The sequence below is a fragment of the Perognathus longimembris genome, chromosome 11 (genome assembly GCF_023159225.1).
Source record: "Perognathus longimembris pacificus isolate PPM17 chromosome 11, ASM2315922v1, whole genome shotgun sequence".
In the NCBI taxonomy this organism is placed as follows: domain Eukaryota; kingdom Metazoa; phylum Chordata; class Mammalia; order Rodentia; family Heteromyidae; genus Perognathus; species Perognathus longimembris.
The window spans coordinates 63,718,036-63,739,699 of record NC_063171.1 but is presented as its reverse complement, the minus strand read 5'-3'; the positions used below and the strand labels follow the sequence as shown (position 1 = coordinate 63,739,699).

The 21,664-nt window shown below is 44.5% G+C and overlaps 1 protein-coding gene across 1 annotated transcript; it reads right to left on the bottom strand.

Moving 5' to 3' along the window:
• Nucleotides 1-2,692: 2,692 nt before the first annotated feature.
• Nucleotides 2,693-21,352, bottom strand: LOC125359350 (coagulation factor XIII B chain-like). Its single transcript, XM_048357049.1, has 12 exons — nucleotides 21,222-21,352; nucleotides 16,358-16,558; nucleotides 14,019-14,204; nucleotides 13,213-13,389; nucleotides 12,352-12,528; nucleotides 11,439-11,618; nucleotides 11,061-11,246; nucleotides 9,462-9,644; nucleotides 9,132-9,332; nucleotides 7,089-7,271; nucleotides 4,748-4,961; nucleotides 2,693-2,891 (listed from the first exon to the last, which is right to left on the bottom strand). The coding sequence occupies exons 1-12, from the start codon at nucleotides 21,283-21,285 to the stop codon at nucleotides 2,858-2,860; spliced, it is 1,986 nt and encodes a 661-aa protein (XP_048213006.1). The 5' UTR covers nucleotides 21,286-21,352; the 3' UTR covers nucleotides 2,693-2,857.
• Nucleotides 21,353-21,664: the final 312 nt, after the last annotated feature.

Sequence of the window (21,664 nt, the reverse complement as noted above, 5' to 3'; positions counted from 1 at the left end):
TGGCTTTGAAATATTCAGGTTCATCTGTGCAAAACTAGGCAGCCCTCCTGAGCTTAATAGCCTAGGGTTAGCATCGTGTTAGTGAGTCTTTGATCTCCGACTCAGTATCCCTGCACTACACGCATGGGAACGTCAGCTAAGCAACGTGTGCTTTCATATCCATCAGAATGAAAATTACCTTACAACCTGATGTTCTTTAAAGCAAAATGATCATCATTGTCATGTCCACACCAACCCCTTAGACAGCTGACTGGAGTGATGACACAAGGACACTGTTTCAGTCTGCCAAATCACCTTGCTGGATTATGCTGCTTCTTTCAAATTCTCTCCCCATCTCTGCACCAGCTCCAGCTCCACATTCTCAGCAGGGGACATCCTGTCTTTCACAGAAGCCACAGAAACCATCTGACCACGCAGCCTGCATGACAGCCCAGATCCACTCCTATCTCCCACCGAGGGTCTCTGGTCGAATCTATTTGCTCTTCTGCAATCTACTAAGCAAAGATTCCCCAGGGACTCTCCATGTCCTCCTTTCCCAGCTCATTCTAGAGAATGCACCCATGTTCAAAGCCCTCCTCTTTGTTCTATTAAAAACCTCCTTTACCTGCGTCTCCCCCTTACTATCAAAATTGTTGAAGAGCTCTCCACACTCGTGTATGTGTCTTTGTACCTCACATTATTCCTTGGCCTATTCAACCTTCCTACTTGAGAGAATGAAGAAAACCAAGCTGGCATTTTTAGGCTGATCTCTTCCAGTGTTCCTGTGCCCTTCCAGCCATTTCTTTCAGCTTCTTTTGGTGTATCTGACCTCAAATTCTGTGTATTTTCCTTTGTGCCATCTCTACTTCCATCATGGGACTTGGCATACCGATATATCTTTAGTATTTGGTACTTCCAATCAGGAAACCCTTAGCTATACTGCCCATAGAATCATTTTCCTAGTCCTCAAAATAAAAGGTTCAGCGGGTATTGAACAAGTGATTAGAAGACTAGGCAGCAGTAGGTACACACTCGGTACACAGTCCCACAAGGCAGTGGTCCACAAGCAAAGAAGCAACAGTACAGGTTACACAGAGCAATTCATCCAGGTCACCAGCAATGCCACGAACAAGCCACAGTCGCCGGCCATGTTTTATGCCTGGAATCTTACACATTTGACTTTGTAACCACTAAAATATGTTTTTCTCTTCTAATGCACAAGTAGTTGTTGGTTTTCTGAGTTCCTTGAAATAAAGAGATGGATTTGACTCACCCCTGAATTCTACATGACTTAGCATGTGTCATGAGATAGAAACAACGTTCATCACCGGACTGACTGAGGAATGGTGTAGAATGAATGAGAGTTTTCCTAGTGATGTTCAATTTCAATCAAGTTTCAATCCGATGGGATCCACTATGGAAAGCTATTATGCAAGACAGATCGAATGAAGAGGAAGTCAAAGACAGGTCTAAATTGATGTGTTTAATACGGAGCCACAGAGTTGGGTCTGCTGTGGCTTCCTTTCTAAAGGAAGCTATTTTGCAGCCTAACAGAAGAGAATTGTGACTTGGAGGCTTGGATAACACCATTCCAATAAGAAACATGCTTGAGACAGATGAGCCAGAAAGCTCCGGAGGAGAAGGTGCAGTTGTAGTGCCCACAGTTGGTCCTCTGGTATCTAGAAGGTACTACTCACACACTACAGTCGGTCCTCTGGCACTACTGCACATGCCAGTGAGTGAGCAGAAACAGCTGCTGTTCCAGACAGGAAGGGAAGAGTACTTCTGTTGTGTTTTGGGGTTTTTTTTTTTTTGGCCAGTCCTGGGCCTTGGACTCAGGGCCTGAGCACCGTCCCTGGCTTCTTCCCGCTCAAGGCTAGCACTCTGCCACCTGAGCCACAGCGCCCCTTCTGGCCGTTTTCCATATATGTGGCGCTGGGGAATCGAACCGAGAGCTCCATGTGTAGGAGGCAAGCACTCTTGCCATTAGGCCATATTCCCAGCCGAGTACTTCTGTTTGATGCCCAGCAGGCCTGGATACAACTGTCACCTTGCTGATAAGACCCACTGCTTCCGGATTCTGTAATCTGTGAGGATCACAGTTCAAAGCCAGCCCAGACAGGTAGGTCCATGAGACTCTTATCTCCAATAAACTATTCAAAAAAGCCAATAATGATGTGGCTCAAGTGGTAGAGCACTAGCCTTGAGCCAAAGAAGCTTAGAGACAGCACCCAGGCTCTAAATTCAAGCCCAAGGACCAGGAAAAAAAAAAGAAAAAGAAAATCCTCCTAAAATATAAAAATGTCAAGGGTCATTCTCATTCTCTAACCATGTCACTTTAATGATGTTTTGAACATGTAGGTAGTTCGCCAACCCGTAAGAACTATGATTATTAAGCGTGAAGTAAGTATTAATTTTGAAAACACTTTGTGTTTGAAGGGCAGTCTCTCCCACACTTAATAAAGTAAATCTCCTAAGATAACATTATTTCCACTATTCCTTACTGTTGACAATGCTGATTAAAAGTCACCATAAAAATCTCCTAACAACTAATAGAGAATGGTAGATTCAAATGTAAATGTAAGTTTTTACATGTATGTGAAGACATAAAGTTAGTAGGCTTTAATAAACTGGAATATTTTGATGTTTGGATCAATCTTAACATGAAAGAGAGGTACTAAAGATCAGGTGACATGTTGACCCATCCACACTAGAAATGAAGTATTTGGAGTTTATTTATAAATAAAGAAAATGCAGAGCACAGAAATTGGGATTCAAATCTTCAAACAAGTGAAAATGTAAGTGTTTTAACTGAAAGTCATTTTACAAAGGATTTTATGATGTGTTGACATACTGTTCTTCTTGCTGGCATTCATTGTTATGTCGTTAAGGGTTGTTGATAAGAGAGAATCCTTGATGGAAAAAAAAAGAGAATTTCTTAAAATAAGCCTCAATTATAGTCCAGGGCGTATTATGAGTTTAACCATTCAGCATTTCATGTAACAATTCCTTTCAGAATTTGGTAACAGCAACAGTAAGCAATCACATTCATTGGCAAATACAGCCACAGATGTCATGGCATTTATTATGCTAACACCATTTTTTAAGTAATTTCTTTCTCAGCTCTTTACTCCAAAATATATACTGAAAACATTAAACGCCATGTAAAAATTTTCACTTTGATTTTGTCAGAATTCAAAATAAAAATAGGGGCTGGGAATATGGCCTAGTGGCAAGAGTGCTCGCCTCTTATACATGAAGGCCTGGGTTCGATTCCTCAGCACCACATATATAGAAAGGGTCAAAATAAAAATAACATTTTATGCCATGTCCTTTGAACTTTCTGTGTTAAAAATATGCAAACATAGCTGGGTGCTGGTGGCTCACACCTGTCATCCTTGCTACTGAGGAAGGTAAGATCTGAGGATTGCAGTTTGAAGCCAGCCTGAGGCAGGAAAACCCATGAGACTTTTATTTCCAATTAATCACAGAAAGAGCCAGTAGTGGTGGTGTGGCTGAAGTGGTAGAGTGCTAGATTGAGCCAAAGTAGCTCAGGAACAGCGTTCAAACCCCACGATTGGCCAAAAAAAAAAAGGAAACAGTTTTTACAAAGTGTAAATTATGTTGGTTCATTTTGTACAAGTACTAGAACCATACTCAATGCATTTTTGCCGTTAATGGAGTTGTTGTTGTTTTTGCTTTGTTTTTGTGCTGGTCTGTGCGATTTTTGAATTCTTGAATTCAGGGCCTATACACTGTCTGTGAGCAAAGCAAGTGTTCTACCACTTTGAGCCTCATTGCCATTTTTTTTTTGGTAGTTAATTGGAGATAATAGTCTCTAAGACTTTCCTTCCCAGGCTGGTTTTGAATGGCAATCCTCAGATCTCAGCCTTCTGTGTAGCTGGGATTACGGATACGAGCCACTGAGGCCCTGCAATTAGTTATTTTTTCTTAATTCATGGATAAACATAAAATATAATTTCCATCTTCTATTATATTTGAACAAAAGTCAATATTTGACCCTATTAAATGATATACATCATTTTATTTTATTTTTTTTTTTTTTTTTTTTTTTTTGGCCAGTCCTGGGGCTTGGACTCAGGGCCTGAGCACTGTCCCTGGCTTCTTTTTGCTCAAGGCTAGCACTCTGCCACTTGAGCCACAGCGCCACTTCTGGCCATTTTCTGTATATGTGGTGCTGGAGAATCGAACCCAGGGCCTCATGTATATGAGGCAGGCACTCTTGCCACTAGGCCATATCCCCAGCCCGATATACATCATTTTATTCTGTGCATGTCATTCTGTTTGAAGAATAGGATTCTTTTTTATTTTTCAGGTAGTACAAAACCTATTTCTCAAATTGTCCTACATGTAAACACTTCAGAAAAAGATTCCAAATACTTATGCATAAATATGATCCCGGAAATAAATAACATTTTTTATCATTATTGTAAACCTGCTGTCTCAATACAAAGATTACATGAGTACATTTCCTAACCTCTGTAACACACAAACTTAGAATGTACACACTAAAAAGTGTGCAAAAAAAAAGTGATTCAAGAAACAAACTTCAGGATATATTTAAACTTTGCACCGGTAAATATCAGGCAAATAAAGTGATTTGTTTATCCTGTTGTCCAAGTGTCAGTCAGATGACTACTTTTCTTTTCCAGTAGCTGTAGCACGTCAGTACTGTGGAACACGGTATTTCTGAAGTTTCAATTTTGAATGATAATGTAAAGGGAGAGTTACCGGTGATGCTTCTTACCTCTCTCTCTCCACACACCTCGGATACCGCAGCTGCCCTCGGGTACACTGCACCCTCACTTCCGACCCGATGACGGATGCCTGGGCGATGAAGGTGTCTCTCCTACAGAGAAACTCAATGTACTCGCCGTGGAAAATGAACGGTCTGTTGTCAAAATCCCATTTCAAGAGTAGATTATTCTTTTCCATTTCATCAAAAGATAACGTGCAAGGCTCTGGAGGGAAAAAATAGTAAACAAGAGAAAATAATCTTAATACCTCTTGGAATATAAGATGTACCAAGATCACATGGGAATTAGTATGTCAACTATTGGTAATGGCTTTAAAATCCTGGAGAGTGCCAAGTTAGTGAGTCAGAACTAGTACTTGAGTCAGAAACTATATTCAACCCTCTTATCCCCATGCACTTACCAAAGCCCAGAACGCTTACTTCTCCTGTGCTCCTGGATATAGAGGGAAAGTGTGTCTCTCTTGACAGTTTTAGGCCATGAGGTTTTCAAAGATAACAAACTAACAAACATACAAGAACTATTTTTCACAGGCCTTGACACTGATTAATGTTAGGCTCTTTTTCACTTCTCTTGCCCAGAAATATCAAATGAAGTATCCTATCAAAGCAGTGATTATTAGGTAGGGTATGTTTTGTGAAAATATGGGAATAAGCTAGTTTCTCAAAACTGAGGCAGACTTGTTGACTTGACACCTCTAAACGTGTTCATCCGTTGTCTCTCTTTGCGAATTCCATTTAAGAGACAGGAAGGCTGCATTATGTTTTGAGTGACAGGTATTGAGAGCATCCCTGTGTCCTTTCCCAAATGCATTAAAAAAGGAAAAAGAATTAGGGCTTCCAAGGATCCTATTTGATTTTTTCTACAATAAAAGTATTTCAAAGTTCAAATATCAAGGTATTTCAGAATATGGGTTTCTTCTGTGTTTGTCAACAAGAAAAACTAGAAAATTTTCCAAATGCTTAGAACTTTAAAGAAACTACTAAATAATGCACATAGAGGATATATATATACACATATACATGTATATATGTATATAGATACACACACACATATACAGATATATATAGATATATAATTCCTTCCTTTCTTCCTTCTTTCCTTTATTTCTTTCATTTCTTCATGGTTAATTGGAGATAAGAGTATCAGGGACTTTTCTTCCTGGGCTGGCTTTGAACTACACACCTTAGATTCCATCCTCCTAATTAGCTAAGATTATAAGCGTGAGCCACCGGTGCCTGATTTGCTTCATCTTTCCATATTGACCACATTGACATGACCTTCCCTTTGTCACCCTGCTGTACTCACGTTTCCTACAATGTCACCAATCATACTAAATAGGAATTATTGACATATTTAGCTACACTACTGTGCTCATTCATCTTGTTGCCTAACACCAAACCAGTATCTGATGTGTGTTTCGCACTTAGTAAATATTTATCAGACTAAATTGAACCTTAGTTTTTTGTAGCCTAGAGGAGAAATCAAAAACAGTAATTAACACGGGCTGGGGATATAGCCTAGTGGCAAGAGTGCCTGCCTCGGATACACGAGGCCCTAGGTTCGATTCCCCAGCACCACATATACAGAAAACGGCCAGAAGCAGCGCTGTGGCTCAAGTGGCAGAGTGCTAGCCTTGAGCGGGAAGAAGCCAGGGACAGTGCTCAGGCCCTGAGTCCAAAGCCCAGGACTGGCCAAAAAAAAAAAAAAAACAGTAATTAACAATAGCTCAATAGCTATATCCATATGAACACCTAAGATGATGCTAAGCGAAATGAACTCTTAAGTTATGGAAACAAATGGTATATCATTGCTTTGTTATTTTCAACATGCCATGTGAAATTATGGCCTTTTTCTTTTGCATCTTTTTCCTGTGGTTTTACCCCTGATGTTACAGTGGTAACTGATTTTAGTATCCTGGATACTGCATATACATGTATTGGAACTAGGGAAGGGAAAGGGAATACCAAAATCGAGAGACAAAGGATCAAAAGACAAACGAATGCAACACCAATACATACAAAACTATATGGCGTAAACCAACTGTACAACTCCTGTGGGGGAGAGGGAAATGGGGAGGGGGCGGAAGGGGAAAAATGAGGGAGGAGGTAACAAGTTGGATAAGAAATGTACTGAAACTGTAATCCCTCTGTACTTCACTTTGACAATAATGAAAAAAACAGTGATTAAATAAGAATATTAATAAATATAATTTCAAAACATCAAGGTCAGCATGATGTTCGTGTCATAATCGAGGCACACGTGACAGGAAGCTGACTGTGTGTGTCACTGTTTCACTTCCTGACTGGAGCGTATTCTGTTCTGTGCACAAACCTAAGCACAGCGGAGGAGTGGTCCATGCTCCCTCCACACAGCGGGCCTCGTTCGGTCCTTGCAGGAAGTGGTGTTCAAAGCATCTGTATTCTACGGAGGAACCATTTTCGTAAGTGTTTACAGTTGAACTAATAATGACTCCATTTTTAATAAGTGGAGGAGATGCACATCTTCCTTTAGATTCTGCAAAGACAAGTTTAAAGTACATGATGAATTGCTATAAGCATCCAGAGTTTTCATAAGTGCTGCAGAAATAAAACAAGACTACGTCTGTGTCTCGAAGGCCATTAAGGTAGTACTCAAAATAGTTTTTAACTGTTAAAGTATTTTGTCCCAGATGGCTCACATCTGTAATGCTAGCTACTCAAGAGTCTCAGATCTGAATGGCTGAGGTTTGAAAACAGCTGGGGAGAAAAGTCCACAAGATTCCACCTCCAGCAAAAAGTTGGGCTGAATGTATGGCTCAAATGGTAGAGCACTGGTAGAGTACCTCACATTTGCAAGTCTGAGGCCCTGAGTTCAAACCCCAGGCCTGTCTAATAAAATAATGTATTTCTACAATAATGTCATACTTTACAATTAGTTCTGATGATTAGAATTCCATGTTCTAAAATTCAAATGCACATGAATAACTATCAAAGTTTGAGAACGTGTGATATCTCTCTTAAAGCCATTTATACTATCTTTTGATTTCTTATTAAAAATAATTGGGGAGAATGAAGAAATGGCTCAAGGTTCATTGCCCTCAAAACTGACATGTTGAATTAAAATGAAAATAAAAAATAAGCGTTTGTGAAAGGAAAAAAAAAAACATTTTTAAAGTGTAACAAGCCCTATACTATCCAGAGATGAAAGAAAATCTGTCATTCGGCATCAAGCCCTTTCTGAGACACTGGTCCCCACATACCCGAAGCGGGTGATGTTTGACATCGCTGCAGAATGCTGACATGAGACTAATTATTCCCTTGATGGTCTGAGGATAGTTCAAAGGCCTTTTGATTCTTCTTTTTATAAAACTGATTAAATTAATCCCTAAGTGATTTTTTTGAGGTCACATGTATTGCAAATGGAGTTGCTTTCCTGATTTCAGTCTCCATCTTCTCATTGTTGGCATACAGAAAAGCTTCTGATTTTAACGGATTGATTTTATACCCTACTGCCTTGCCAAAGTTTTAAATCAGCTCTAGTAGCTTGAAGGAGGAGTCTATAGGGTCCTTTAAGTTTAACATGATGTCATGTGCAGAAACAGATAGTCTTACACCTTCTTGCCTTATTTGGACCCCCTTTATGTTTTCTCTTGTCTTTCTGGTCTTGCTGGGAATTCTAGTGCTATGTTGAAGAATGGGACAGTTGGCATCCTTGTCCCGTTCCTGATTTTAGAGGCATTGATGTTAATTTTTTCAGCATCAAGCATAATGTTGGCTGTAGGTTTACCATACACAGCCTTTATTCCACTGAAGAATGTCCTGTGTATTACTAACGTCTCCAGAGCTTTTGTCATAAAGCAGGGCTGGGTCTTGTCAAAAGCCTTTTTCGTGTCTATTGAGATGATCACACCGTTCTTGACCTTTCTTCTGTTGATATGTTGTATTGCACTTATTGATTCACGTATTGAACCAGCTTTGCCCCCCTGTGCATGAATTGTGGGGGGAGGGGTTGGTTGTGGAATTCAGAGGAGAAGAGGGGGAAAATTCAGGCGAGAATCCACTATGTATCCTTCAAAATTACCCAGAATGAGGGACGCGGGGCTTGGGGGTTGGCTGGGGACACGGGGCTCGGGGGTTGGCTGGGTGAGAAGGGTGAAGGGGTAATATTGCGCAAGATATAGTGCATTCAGACATTGCTTTGAAAAATGGCAACTCCCTTGGACAACTACCTAAAGATAATAGAGACTAAAGCGAACCTGAAAATGACTCAGTGGAATTCAAACACGTCCACAGTGTCATCCTAGGTATCCATGCTGGGGGGGAAGTTGGCTCAATCCCAATTTATAGATGAACAGTTGCGTGGCTGTGACTTGGTCACAGGTGTAAACTTAGTTACCTTTCCTAACGCAGAAAGGGTAGCTCAGCTGCCCCCTGCGGCACTGCACCGAGAGCTCGGACGGCGTGCTGGATGGAGACAGGCCGTAGCCCGGCCGGCACACGAAGTCTATCCAGTCTCCGTGCAGGATTTTCCCCTCGTACTTCCACTTCATCTCGATGTTGTTCCTGGTCATGTTGTCCGCATCCACGGTGCAGGGCTCTGAAACAAAAACAACACCCCGATGATGGTTTCCTAGGCTGTGAAGCCCAAGAGGAGCAGCCCAGAACAGCACCCCCCACCCCACCCCCCCACCCTCGCCAGGGCCGCCCGCCCGCCCGGCCTGCTCACCCAAGCACACGGGGGGCGAGGTCCACGCGCCCAGCTCGCAGTGGGAGGTCTCGATCCCGCTCAGGAGGTAGTACTCCTCGCACCGGTACTCCACCGAGGCCCCGGGCGGGTAACTGGCCAGCACCTCACCCACCACCGCCCCGTGCGCGACCCCCGGCGGAGGCCTGCAGCTCTCAGTGTGCTCTAAGGAAAGAGGTTAATGAATCTCAAATGAACATGAGCGCGCGCCAAGGCCACGACGCAATCCGCCCACCTCAGCCATCACCCACCCCCCCCTCCACGTCCGCTGCGCATCCGCTGTGATTGCAACGGGCACGCGTGGGCTTTCCAAGGTGATTGCTCTGCCCAGATGAAGAGGGCATGTCCGGCTCCAGGAGTGTGTGTGTGTGTGCGTGCGTGTGTGTGTGTTTAATAAAGCAATAATAAATGGCAAGGAGCCGGGCTCATCGTTGATCTCTCTCCTCGCTTGGGGGGAGGGGGGGAATTATGTTTCCACAGGGAGGGAAAGGACGGTTCTTCAGCCAGAGGGTTCGAGTCCACCCCGACCCCTGCTTGCTGCCAGGGCCGAGCTCCTATTGCCTTCTTCCTCCCCTCTGCTTCCGTCTCAGTCCTGGGTGGGCCCACGGATGAGATGCCCACTGCTCTCTCTCTCTCTCTCTCTCTCGAGAACCTTCCTCTTCCTCTGTGTCCTCAGCCTTGTTCCTCGGCGTTCACCGATGGCCAAGCCAGCTGGCCGCGCCGCGCGATGGCGAATCGGGAAGCCAGGCAGGCGGGCGGCGGGGTCGCACCCGGGGTGCCTGTTTACCCGGGTCATCTCCACCAGGCAAAGAAAGGGGCGGGGCGGGGAAGAACGCGGGGTGTACCCCGAGGCCAGGGGTACCCCCCCACACACACCGGCATGGTCCCAGGCCCCGCCTGTCCAGACCTCGTCTCCAGGGGAGCCTTCTTAGCGCTCACGCCCTAGGCCCCAGCCCCGCGCCCTGGACTCCCAGCCCGCGCCTCGGGCCCCCAGCCCCGCTCCCTGGGCCCCCAGCCCGCGCCCTAGGCCCCAGCCCCGCGGCCTGGACCCCAAGCCCCGGGCCCTGGGCCCCCAGCCCCGCCCGCGCCCTAGGCCCCAGCCCCGCTCCCTAGGCCCCCAGCCCGCGCCCTAGGCCCCAGCCCTGCGACCTGGACCCCAAGCCCCGCGCCCTGGGCCCCCAGCCCCGCCCGCGCCCTGGGCCCCCAGCCCCGCGGCCTGGACCCCCAGCCCCGCGTCCCGGGCCCCCAGCCCCGCGGCCCGGACCCCCAACCCCGCTCCCTGGACCCCCAGCCCCGCACCCTAGGCCCCAGCCCCGCTCCCTGGGCCCCCAGCCCGCGCCCTACGCCCCCAGCCCGCGCCCTACGCCCCCAGCCCGCGCCCTGGGCCCCCAGCCCGCGCCCTACGCCCCCAGCCCGCGCCCTAGGCCCCAGCCCCGCCCCCTGCACCCCCAGCCCGCGCCCTAGGCCCCAGCCCCGCCCCCTGGGCCCCCAGCCCGCGCCCTAGGCCCCCAGCCCCGCGGCCCGGACCCCCAGCCCGCGCCCCACGCGCGGGTCCTCGGACGCCCAGGGCGGCGCACGCACCGACACACTCCGGCGGGGCCGTCCACTGCCCCCGGCGGCAGGTCACGTCCGCGGGCCCGCGCAGGTGGAAGCCGCGCTCGCACCGGATCGCCACTCGGTCCCCGCTGGCGTAGGGCCCGGCACGCGGGCTCGCCGCGCCGCCATTCTCCACCACCGGCGGCTCCCCGCACGCCACCCGCTCCTCCTCTGCAAGACAAGCAAGGAGCCCCCGGCTGCAGGGCACACGGGGCACCAAGGGCCCCCCAAGCTGCAGGGCACGCGGGGCACCAAGGGCCCCCCCCAAGCTGCAGGGCACACGGGGCACCAAGGGCCCCCCCCCAGCTGCAGGGCACACGGGGCACCAAGGGCGGTGGCCAGAGCTAAGTGGCCCTCACCAACCAGCACACGTCGGGGGCTCCGTCCACTTGCCGTGCTCGCAGCGCAGGTCTCCCGACCCCCGCATCTCAAAGCCGAGCTCGCACTCGACGTGAACGACTTCTCCATGGCGGTAGGTCGTGGAGAACGTCTGGGTTTTGGAATTGAGAGGCACGGGCGGAGGGGGACATCGATTTCTTCTTCCTTCCAGAGCAATAACAGCCGGCTCAGTCGTGCCGTTCATCGCAAGCCAGGGTGGCGGTTCGGTGAGCGCGTGCGCGGCCCAGGAGCGTCCAAGACCTGGCACACGTCCACCTCCCGGGTCAACAGGGGGGAATGTGGTTTGCTCTTACACACGCGCGCACACACACACGATGACGGATCCGTGTGTCATGATGAATACACAATTTTGCAGCATGCATTTGTCAAGCTATCTTTGCCGATGGACCCTTTCCCCACTGGTTTGCAAGAAGCAAAGCACCCAATTGGGAGTCTCCAAAGGGAGAAAATCACAATGGGAGGGTGTGTGTGTGTGCGTGTGTGTGTGCGTGTGCTGTGTGTGTCTGTGTATGTGAGTAAAATGTCACATCAGCAATTTACGGCTAATGAAGAAAGTGTTGCTCCCAAGCTGAGGGCATTGGGAAATGAACCAGTTTCACTGGCCATTACCAGTGGAAAAAAAGTTATTAGTGGTAATAAAAGATTTTTAAATTTATAATATAGATTTTAAAACATTACAGAGCTTTAAAGTGTTTTAAGTGCAATAACTAAAGATCGCTGAAATACAGAACTGATGTCAAAGATCACAGTTAATCTTAAGAACAGTACATAAACTGCAGGTTTATCAGCACAGACGTGTTTTTTTCAGAGCTCACAGAAATTAAAGCTGATTGAGCTATGAGCCACCTTGTCTAGACATGAACTTTAAACATGTTACCTTCACATACAGGAGATTCTGGGTACCAGCCAAATGCATAGCACTGAATTAAATCAGATCCACTTAGATAGTAGTTTTCATGACAGAAAAACTGAACTACATCTCCTTCCTCATAGGTTTGCTTCACGGGATGAAAATAGCCATTTTCTATTAATCTTAGAGAGGAGCATGTTAATCCTAAAAGACAAAAAAAAAAATAGAGAAAAACACCAAGTTATGTTTATTTTTTTCCATCTGGAACAAAAATTCACTATTTTTTCCTGTGTCTGGAACAAACACTAATGCATTTGCCTTCGTCTGTTTTTAACTCACCGAGACACACTGCAACGATATGAGAAATGAACCTAAAGGATCTCAACAAAAGCAGCGGCTCAATGGAGGATGGAAGAGGGCAGAGGAAAGTCAGGGCTATGTGTATCAACAAGAGGGGGCTGGGCTAAAGAGGGTGAGAGAATACATAGATAGAGTCAAGTGCGTCGACACATAGGAAAATAGTACAGTGAAACCTGTTTAAATCCTATTAGGAACAGGGAAGGAGATATGGGAAAGAGATCGAGGGGGCAATATTGGTTGGGACATATGCATTGAAACTCCACAATGAAATCCCCCCTTGTATAGTTTCATAAAAATTGCAAAAAATTAATAAGCTTATGGGGTTATGTGATATATGTACTAAATGCCATTAAGTTTATTTTAATTATGGGATTTCCTGCTTGAGAGAATTAAATGATTAAAGCCTATAATTAAAATTAAAGCCAACAAAAGGGGATGGGGTGGGGAGACATTACTAGTGTGGTGATTGACTTGCACTTCGAGACGAGGTGGATTTCTTCGGGGGGCGGGGGATAGCTGCGGACTCACGAGTGCACTGCGGGGTTTGGGCCCATCCGTGGGAGAGACATTCCACCTCCTCGGCCTGTTTCCCTCCGGCCGTGTAGAAGCCCGCAGCGCATTCATACTGCACTTTGTCCTTCACGTTGAATGTTCTCTGTGCTGTGGAATAATTTCCATTGTGCAGTTCAGGGGCCAAACACGTTTCTAAAAGAAGAGGTGAGTTGTTATTTTATAAATGTCCTCAGTAACCTAGCCTGGTAAAAAGAAATCTCAACATGACTTTTTCAATTAAGAGCAAAATCAATTCTCAGCCAAATCATGAACGCAGTCCAGGTTTGCCTTTGCGTCTTTATTCTCTTTGTCCTCCTCCCTGTGAAGTGTCAGGTCTTCTCCTCACATTCTGCTCCACTGTCCTGACCAAAAGCCACAACTCAAAGGAAGTCTCATGACACAACAACTTGTCCATCACCTTCCATCTGTGGAGTCTTGCCATCGAGACAATTTACCACATGTTAACAAGATACTGCGAAGGAAATGTTTATTAATAATTGAATTTTATTCCATTTCAGTCTTTCCTTATTAGGCCAAAGGAAATTACTGGAGAGGGTATGTGTTATAGGTGTTGAGAATGTAAAGATTAAGAAAACTTTAGACATTTGAGGAAAAAAAAACTAACATCAACTTGCAGACCTCATGAAAAATGAATTATATGAAATAAAAATCCTATCTGTGAAAGGCAGAAGCAGCTATAAAAATCTCCTTTTCTCAGTGCTAGGAAATGATACACACACACACACACACACACACACACACACACACACACACACACACACCGTGCTCCTTCCTGCAGCTTGGTGGAGAAGACCATCCATCAACAAGACACTGAACCTCTTCTTCGTCCTTCCCGCTCGTGGTTTTGTATCCTGAAGCACAGCCATAACGCATAGCCTCTTGAATTTTGTACAAGACTTTCACATCAGAAATGTAACCATTTTTCAGGTCAGGCTTAGTGCATTTTCCTATGGGAAAAAATGCAATTCTTTAACATAATGAAAAAAATAAGCTTGTATTTTACTACATGGTAAAATTAAGACTAAGGTGCAGTTCATAGGAAACATAGCTGGAATTTGATGGAGAGAGATAAATCCTTCGACTCTACAATTCCTTGATTGAATTTCAGAAATATCTTAGCACATGCTGCATAAAATTCCTTTGGCAATAGATTCCGTTTGATGTTGGCTTGCTTTGTATTTATAGATTTCAGTTTTCACAGTCATTCCTATCCTTAACCCATCTTTCAGAAAACACATCTTCACCTAATTGTCACTTATGATGAAAGAAGGGATTTCTTCTGCATCTACCTTCTAATTAGTATTAATCTACTGTGTTTGATAAAGCAATAGAAACATATACCTAGGTAACAGGTGCTACATAGTCCTTCAAATACCTTTTCTTAATATGAAAACTGTTCTTTTGGCCAATACTTTGGAATCACATACTTCTCCAGGCAGTTCTCAGCCCTTGTAAACTGTGGTTAAATTTACTCCTCAAATCCTTTGAGAGTACAATGATGCTTTTCTTAGTCAACACTTGTAGCCTGAATGTGCTAGAAAATGAAATCATCTTAGCATTCTGTGAAGCTAATTGTATGTGGGGTGGGGGGTGGTAATTTGTATACTGGTCCTGGGGCTTGAACTCAGGACCTGGGCATTGTTCCTGAATTTCTTCATTCAAGAGTAGTGCTCTGGGCTGGGGATATGGCCTAGTGGCAAGAGTGCCTGCCTCTTATACATGAAGCCCTGAGTTCAATTCCCCAATACCACATACACAGAAAATGGCAAGAAGTGGCGCTGTGGCTCAAGTGGCAGAGTGCTAGCCTTGAGCAAAAAGAAGCCAGGGACAGTGCTCAGGCCCTGAGTCCAAGCCCCAGGACTGGCAAAAAAAAAAAAAAAAAAAGACTAGTGCTCTACCACTTGAGCCCTAGTTCCACTTGTAGCTTCTTGCTGATTACTTGGAGATAAGAGCCTCACAGACTTTCCCACCTGGGCTGGCATTGGACTGCTGTCCTCATATCTCAACCACCTGAGTCGCTAGGATTATAGGCATGAACCACCCATACCCAGCTGCAGCTCTGTAATTTTCATTAGCCATATTACTAGACCTTCATAACAAACCATTGTGGAAGTATTGAGAGCTTGGTCCAAGGTTAACATTAGCTTAAATACATTTAGTACTTGCTGTGTGTCACTTTCCCTCCCTGGAGCCGCGTCAGCCAGTGTTATGTAGGAGGAAGGCCAATCCAGAATGCTTCTGTCACGTCTCCAGCAGGGGAGCTAGGCCCGCAGGCTATCAGTGTGACTGCCAGGTTTTATCCTCACCATTACACCACCCAGCTAGCCTTTTTAGTGTTTTATCTCTACAGAGAGTTGATATCTCTATGTTCTAGATATCAATGAGATTTATTGATTAATCTTTGCTCTATGTGAAGGAAAATGAATGACTAAATATGGTTTGTCTTGAAGTCCTGGAATGACTAGGTATATCTAATGAGTAAACATTCATGGAGTATGAATGTTTAGGTAATTGTTTAGTAGACTATATGGACCATACTTTGTACTAGAGACTTCTTAGCCCAACAGCATTCAGGTGAACCAGAGAAAGCTGATTAATACTGTCATTACAGCATTCGTTAACCTGAAATAATAGGCCAAACAGCCCATTACAACTCTTTCTCACGAAGTGGAACAAAATTTTCCACAGATAGTGTAAGAGAAGTTGGCGTACAAAGGACTGAGGCGTTTGCAAGTGATGAAACACTGGAGTTAACAATCTTGCCCTGGTGGAGGCCATGTTGTTAGCAGTTACTCTGGCTTCCTACGCAAAATAAAGCATGGAGGCGATTCCTCATTGCGTAAGGGACTCCCATGCCCCGCCTGTCACTTGCCATGTAAAAACATGAAAGGTCCTTACTATTCTTAGTCCCTTCCCAGGGTTCTGTTCAAAACAACTGTAATACATTATTTACGGAATTTCAGATTTTCCAAAAATTACTCTATTGGTTGACTTTATCTCCCAGGGGGTTTATGGTGTTCTGCGTTGTATAGACATGGCAGTTGCTTGCATGGAGCTGCGCCAGGCTCTGCAGCACCGCGAGGACAAAGCGTGCACTTACGCAAGCACCTGGGCGGCGGCGCCCAGCCTTCGGCTGTACACCTGGTTCTCGCTTCTTGCTTTCCATCCTCAGTTGTATAGCCAGCCAAGCAGAAGAAAGCCAACTTTTTGCCTAGGCTCATGGGAAAGTAAAAGGTTTTGAAAGTGTAATAATATTGGGCGATCCTTCCATGTTCCACAGTTGGAAAATCACAGTGTTTCTCTGGAATGAATAAAACGGAAGATGAAAGGAGGAAAACAAATCTAGAACCACGAAACTTAGGATCAAGCAATGACATAGTCTTATTTCCGGACATTCGACTTATATTTAGTTGATTACCTAAACTTTTAAAAGTGGTGTCCTGACACTCAATCCCCCCACCCCCCACCCCACAATTGGCTAGCACCTTTAAACAACCCTGCTAGTCAAGATAAAACCGAAGGCATTTCTAGCTCTACAGCAGGGCAGAGCATACTATACTGCCTCAGACACACCGTGAACGGTAAAAGCACACAAGAGAGGCAGTTGGGATCCACACTGATAATATATTTTATTTGATTCAACCTATGAAAATATTTTACATTCTTTTTTTTCCTTCCCTTATTTCTTAAAATCTAGGGGAAGCCGGGTCCCGTGGCTCACATCTACCATCTCAGCTGTGCAGGAAACATAAATAAGAGAATCTCGATCCAAGCTGGCCTAGGTATAAACTTGAGATGCTATTTGAAAAATAATGAAAAATGGAAAGGATTAGGGGAAGATGTTTAAATGTCTAGGAACAGCAAGTGCAAGACCCTGAGTTGAAACTCTAGTACCAGAACAAAAGCATGTATTAATGTAAGCTTAAATATATATTTATATTCTATACTATACTACATATTTATATATTTTTAGTCTGATATATAATATCAAGTGATAAGTGATTTGAACGAGAACTTAACAAACACATAGCTAAGTGGTCAGAAATCATATTTAACCTTAGACACCAGGGAGGTATAAATTTAAATCACCATGTGATCGGAATGAAAATCTAGTAGGGTTGCTGAAATGAGGAGAGTAGCTCTTCCTGACAAGGGAAGATTGTGAAAGAGGACCTCACACTGCTACAAATCAGAACATAAATTGGTATAATGAAAAAAAATACATTTGTGATGTTTATTGAAGCATAACATATACCCTGTATTATTCAATAGAAATACATATTAGCATCCAGGTATGTAATACAACCTTCATACTACTGCTATTTGTGTGCTCCCCTAAAGTGGAAGTAATTTAAGTGCCCTTTAATGATAGAAAAAAAGCAGACAGCATTTAGATGGGGCACATAATAGAATATTGTGGACAAGCACACATGTATGTATCTGTGATGAATCTCCCAAACACAGGATCAAATGGAAAGAGCCAGAAACACGAGTCATTTAACTTTTACAAAGAATAAACTAACTCCTGGGAAAAGAAGTCAGAATGGGACATGCTTCATGTAGTACCTTATAGAAAACAGTTAGACGGTTTCTGGGGTGCTATTCATGTTCTACATCTTGAGCAGGGTGGTATCCGATTGGATACATAGAAATACATGGTTTTTTAAAATTTTCTGCACGTTGTATCACAGGTGTCTATCTTGCTAATCTATTTTCAGGTTGGCAATCTTGAAATGCTAACTACGCGGAAGAGAAAGTTACTTGGGACAGTCTCCAGGAGTTGTGTGGAGAAGAAATCAAGTATCCGGGTAGAAGCAAGCTGGAGCTGGTTTCCTCAGTGCCTAACCTCGCCGTCCTGACGCACAGAGCCATGATAGTGTTGGCAAAGGAGGGAGGAAACGTGCATCACCCACGAGCAGCGTCTGGTGTAGTGTGGACGCAGAGGTTGTGCCCAGGACCGCCCCCCATCCCATGAGAATTCGTCCCCCTCTCCATACCCAGGGAATTCACAGAGGACGCCCTGCAACCGTGGCCGCGAATGACGGAGGTGCAGGCCCTGCCCTGACAGTTGCTGCTGCTGGATAAAGTGGGGCAGCAAAGGCCCCTCAGTCCTAGGTGTGGCTTCCAAGACTCTGCCTCGGGCCGCCCTCCCCACCCCCCCCAGGGGCACACTTCCTGTCAGGCAGGTGCGGAAGGAGGGAAATTAATAGGCAACAGGAGGATGGATCCCCGCCACAGTGAAAGAGAATCATCAGCAAGCTGGACAATATCAAGTCAAGCAAGTTTAACACACAAGTGGAGAATTGCAAATGTGCAAAATAAATACCTTTACATAGGTAGTGGAAAATATGGGTGACAGAAAAAAAGGAGGCTATAAAAGAAGAGAATAGATATGTTATACATGAAAGCATAATACTTAATGTACATAGAGCCTCTTCATTGTGAGAAACAGCAGACCAGAATGGTCCTAGCCGAAGAATACTCAGCACAGTCAAATATAATCCTAAACAACATATAGTATATAAATATAATCTTACAATTCATACTTTGGGACAGAAAGACCCCATCACACACATTTCCAGAGCTCCAATCACACTGTAGGATTCAGAGGTACAGGAAAAACGCAGACAGTAGGAAGCAAAAGTTAACACATTTGATTATATCTGATTAAGGACATATTTTCTATGACAGTCGTTACCGACAAAACACACACACACACACATTGCGTTTTGAAAGAAGAAATTTGCAATGTCTAAAATGAATAAGTCAAAATTTGGTGTTCAGAGTTCCCACAAAGCAGGTCTCAAAAGATAGAAGGCAAAGGCGAGAGCTAACCAGATATAAATGAGGAAATCACAGAAGTCTCAACAAGTGTCTGAAGAGATGGAACTTAATACAATGAAGAGAATTTCCATCAATAAAAATGAGATATTATTAGACAGGCTCCTGCCTATAATCCTACTTAGAGGATGCGATGTGAGGATCACATGTCAAAGCCAGCCCAGGAAGAAAAGAGGCAGAGGCTCTTATCTCTAGCAAAAAGGCAGAAGTAGAGCTGTGGCTCAAGTGGTAGAGCACCAACTTTGAGTGAAAAAGCTAAGGGACAGCTTACTGACAGTGTTCAGTAAGCCCCAGAACACACACGAAAAAATGAGGTACTACTTTATGAGCAGCTTTCCAACAAGCATGAACGCAGATAAGACGTGGCGCTGGTAAGGAGGCAGGGAGCCACAATCCGCGTCCTCTTTCGAAGACAACACACATTGGATTGCACACCGCTGTTCTGCAAAGCTCCTTCACCTTGCACTCGGAGCAACCAAATCTAAGCACGACCCAGCATTCCCACTCATGAGTGACATTCTCCCAGGGGCAGAAAGCGATTATATATCATGTTCAGAAGTGTGGTGAGTTAGAGCAACTAAGTACCCAGTATTCAAAGAGCAGATGAGCAAAATAAACGAAATACTACGCAGCAGTTAAAAGCCACAAAGAAGGAAAATAGCAAAGTGGGAATATGTTGACTAACAGCAGCAAGTAAAATGAAACAATAAGTTAAAATCTCCAGAATGTTCTCATCAATGTGAGGGTATAAAGCTTACGAGCAAAACAAGACGTATTTACAAAGATACCTACGTGGGTAACATATGCAGAGACTGCAATGGGAACAGTGGCACAAAGATGAGGAATAAAGAGAGGAATTGTATGAATAAAGTGAACTCCAAGGCTTTCCCTGGCCACATCCGAATGCATGCCAGAAAATGAGAGGCCCAGGCACGGAGGACTCCTGCCCCCGAGATCCTCAGTGGAGGCTGGGGAAGGTCCGGGAATACGAGTCCAGTGCCAGTGTGTACAAGCAGCTCACTTGTTTTGCTCGTGTGGAATGAGATCCTACCCCCTAATCAGAAATTAGCTAGAATTCTTCAAAGTCACCGCAACATAGATAATAGGCAAAGATCCCAGTGGGTATTTCCCGATCTAGATAAGAAAAATAACTTAACAATTTTCCTCATGTACCAATTATCCAAACAGAGATTTAAACACACCAAAGGAGACAAGTTTTAGTTCACTTTCATTATGACTGCAGACATTTTGAGTGGAAAATTGGAAGCATTGTTCAACTACAAGGCAATTGTAACTTACAGGACATTTTGGATCAATACATTCCCGGGGTGTTCCTTTCAGAAGAGCGGTGCGGCCGTGGTTTCCTGCTTCCCCGGGCCCCATCTTCCGTCTTGCAGGGTGCTGAGAGTCTGCCCTGTGCAGCGCGCCCTAACCCTTCGGTCTAATTACACTGGTAACTTTCCCATTAGCACACACCAACACCCCGCCAACCTTCCATTCTCACCCCCATCTTCCACACTAGGAACTCTGCCTCTGTAGATTTCTAGTCATTAGGAAATCCACAAGTATTGATTTATCCGGACAGTTCTTAGGAATAATGTTGCCCAGACAAAATCATTAATAGATCACATTTCTCTCTCAAAAGTGTTCCATGAATAAATCACGAAGATAAAAGTCACAGTATCAAATGGAGAAAATCTGGCTCATGTTTGGTTCTCTGGCAAATCCCTCGCATTAAACCTTTACCTTCTGAGCACAGAAGTGAAATCATACACATTTTGTTCATGTGAAGAATGGGTTTTTCATAAAGTTCTCAAGTACAAATGTAACTTCTAAACTAACACATTGTAAACCAGAACATTTTAAAGTATTTTCGGTCCTGCCGTCTGTGTCCCCAATCTTAGAGAAATAAGCAGACTTTGTTGCGTTGTTCTAAGTTATGCAACTGTAAGAACATTACACTAAATCTTCCCACAGGGAAAAAAAAAGTCTGTCTACACTTATATAAAACAAGTGACATTTATACAATGCTTGCTATAAAACTGACACATCAAAACAAAAGATTAGATCAAAATTCAAGGTGAAAGAATATTAGCAGGGGGATTGTTAACAATTAATTTTACCTTCTGCACAGATTTCTCCCGAGATCATCAATATAATAACAAACACCAAATCCTTCCACCTCATCTTCAGCGGTAAGTTTCATAAAGATTTTAACAACTCCAAAGCAGCCAGAGGCTGGTCATCGTGTACACACTATGTCTCCTGAAGAAGATGTTAATAATTGACAACATCTGTCCAAGTCCCTTGGGGACAGGCCTCACATTGCACTTAAAATATTTTCCAGTAGTGTCAAAATAACACAGCTGTATGAATTGACATGACTTGCACACCATGGTCATGCAAGAACATGCCAGCCAGGAAGGCAGCAGTAGCTGAGCACAAATAATTCATACATGCTGCCTAATAAACAAGGGGGATTTTCAACCCAGATTCCTAAATGTAAGTTCACAGAGTGAAGTTCACCTGGCCATTGACCAAGGGAACAGATGAACTTAGGAGCATA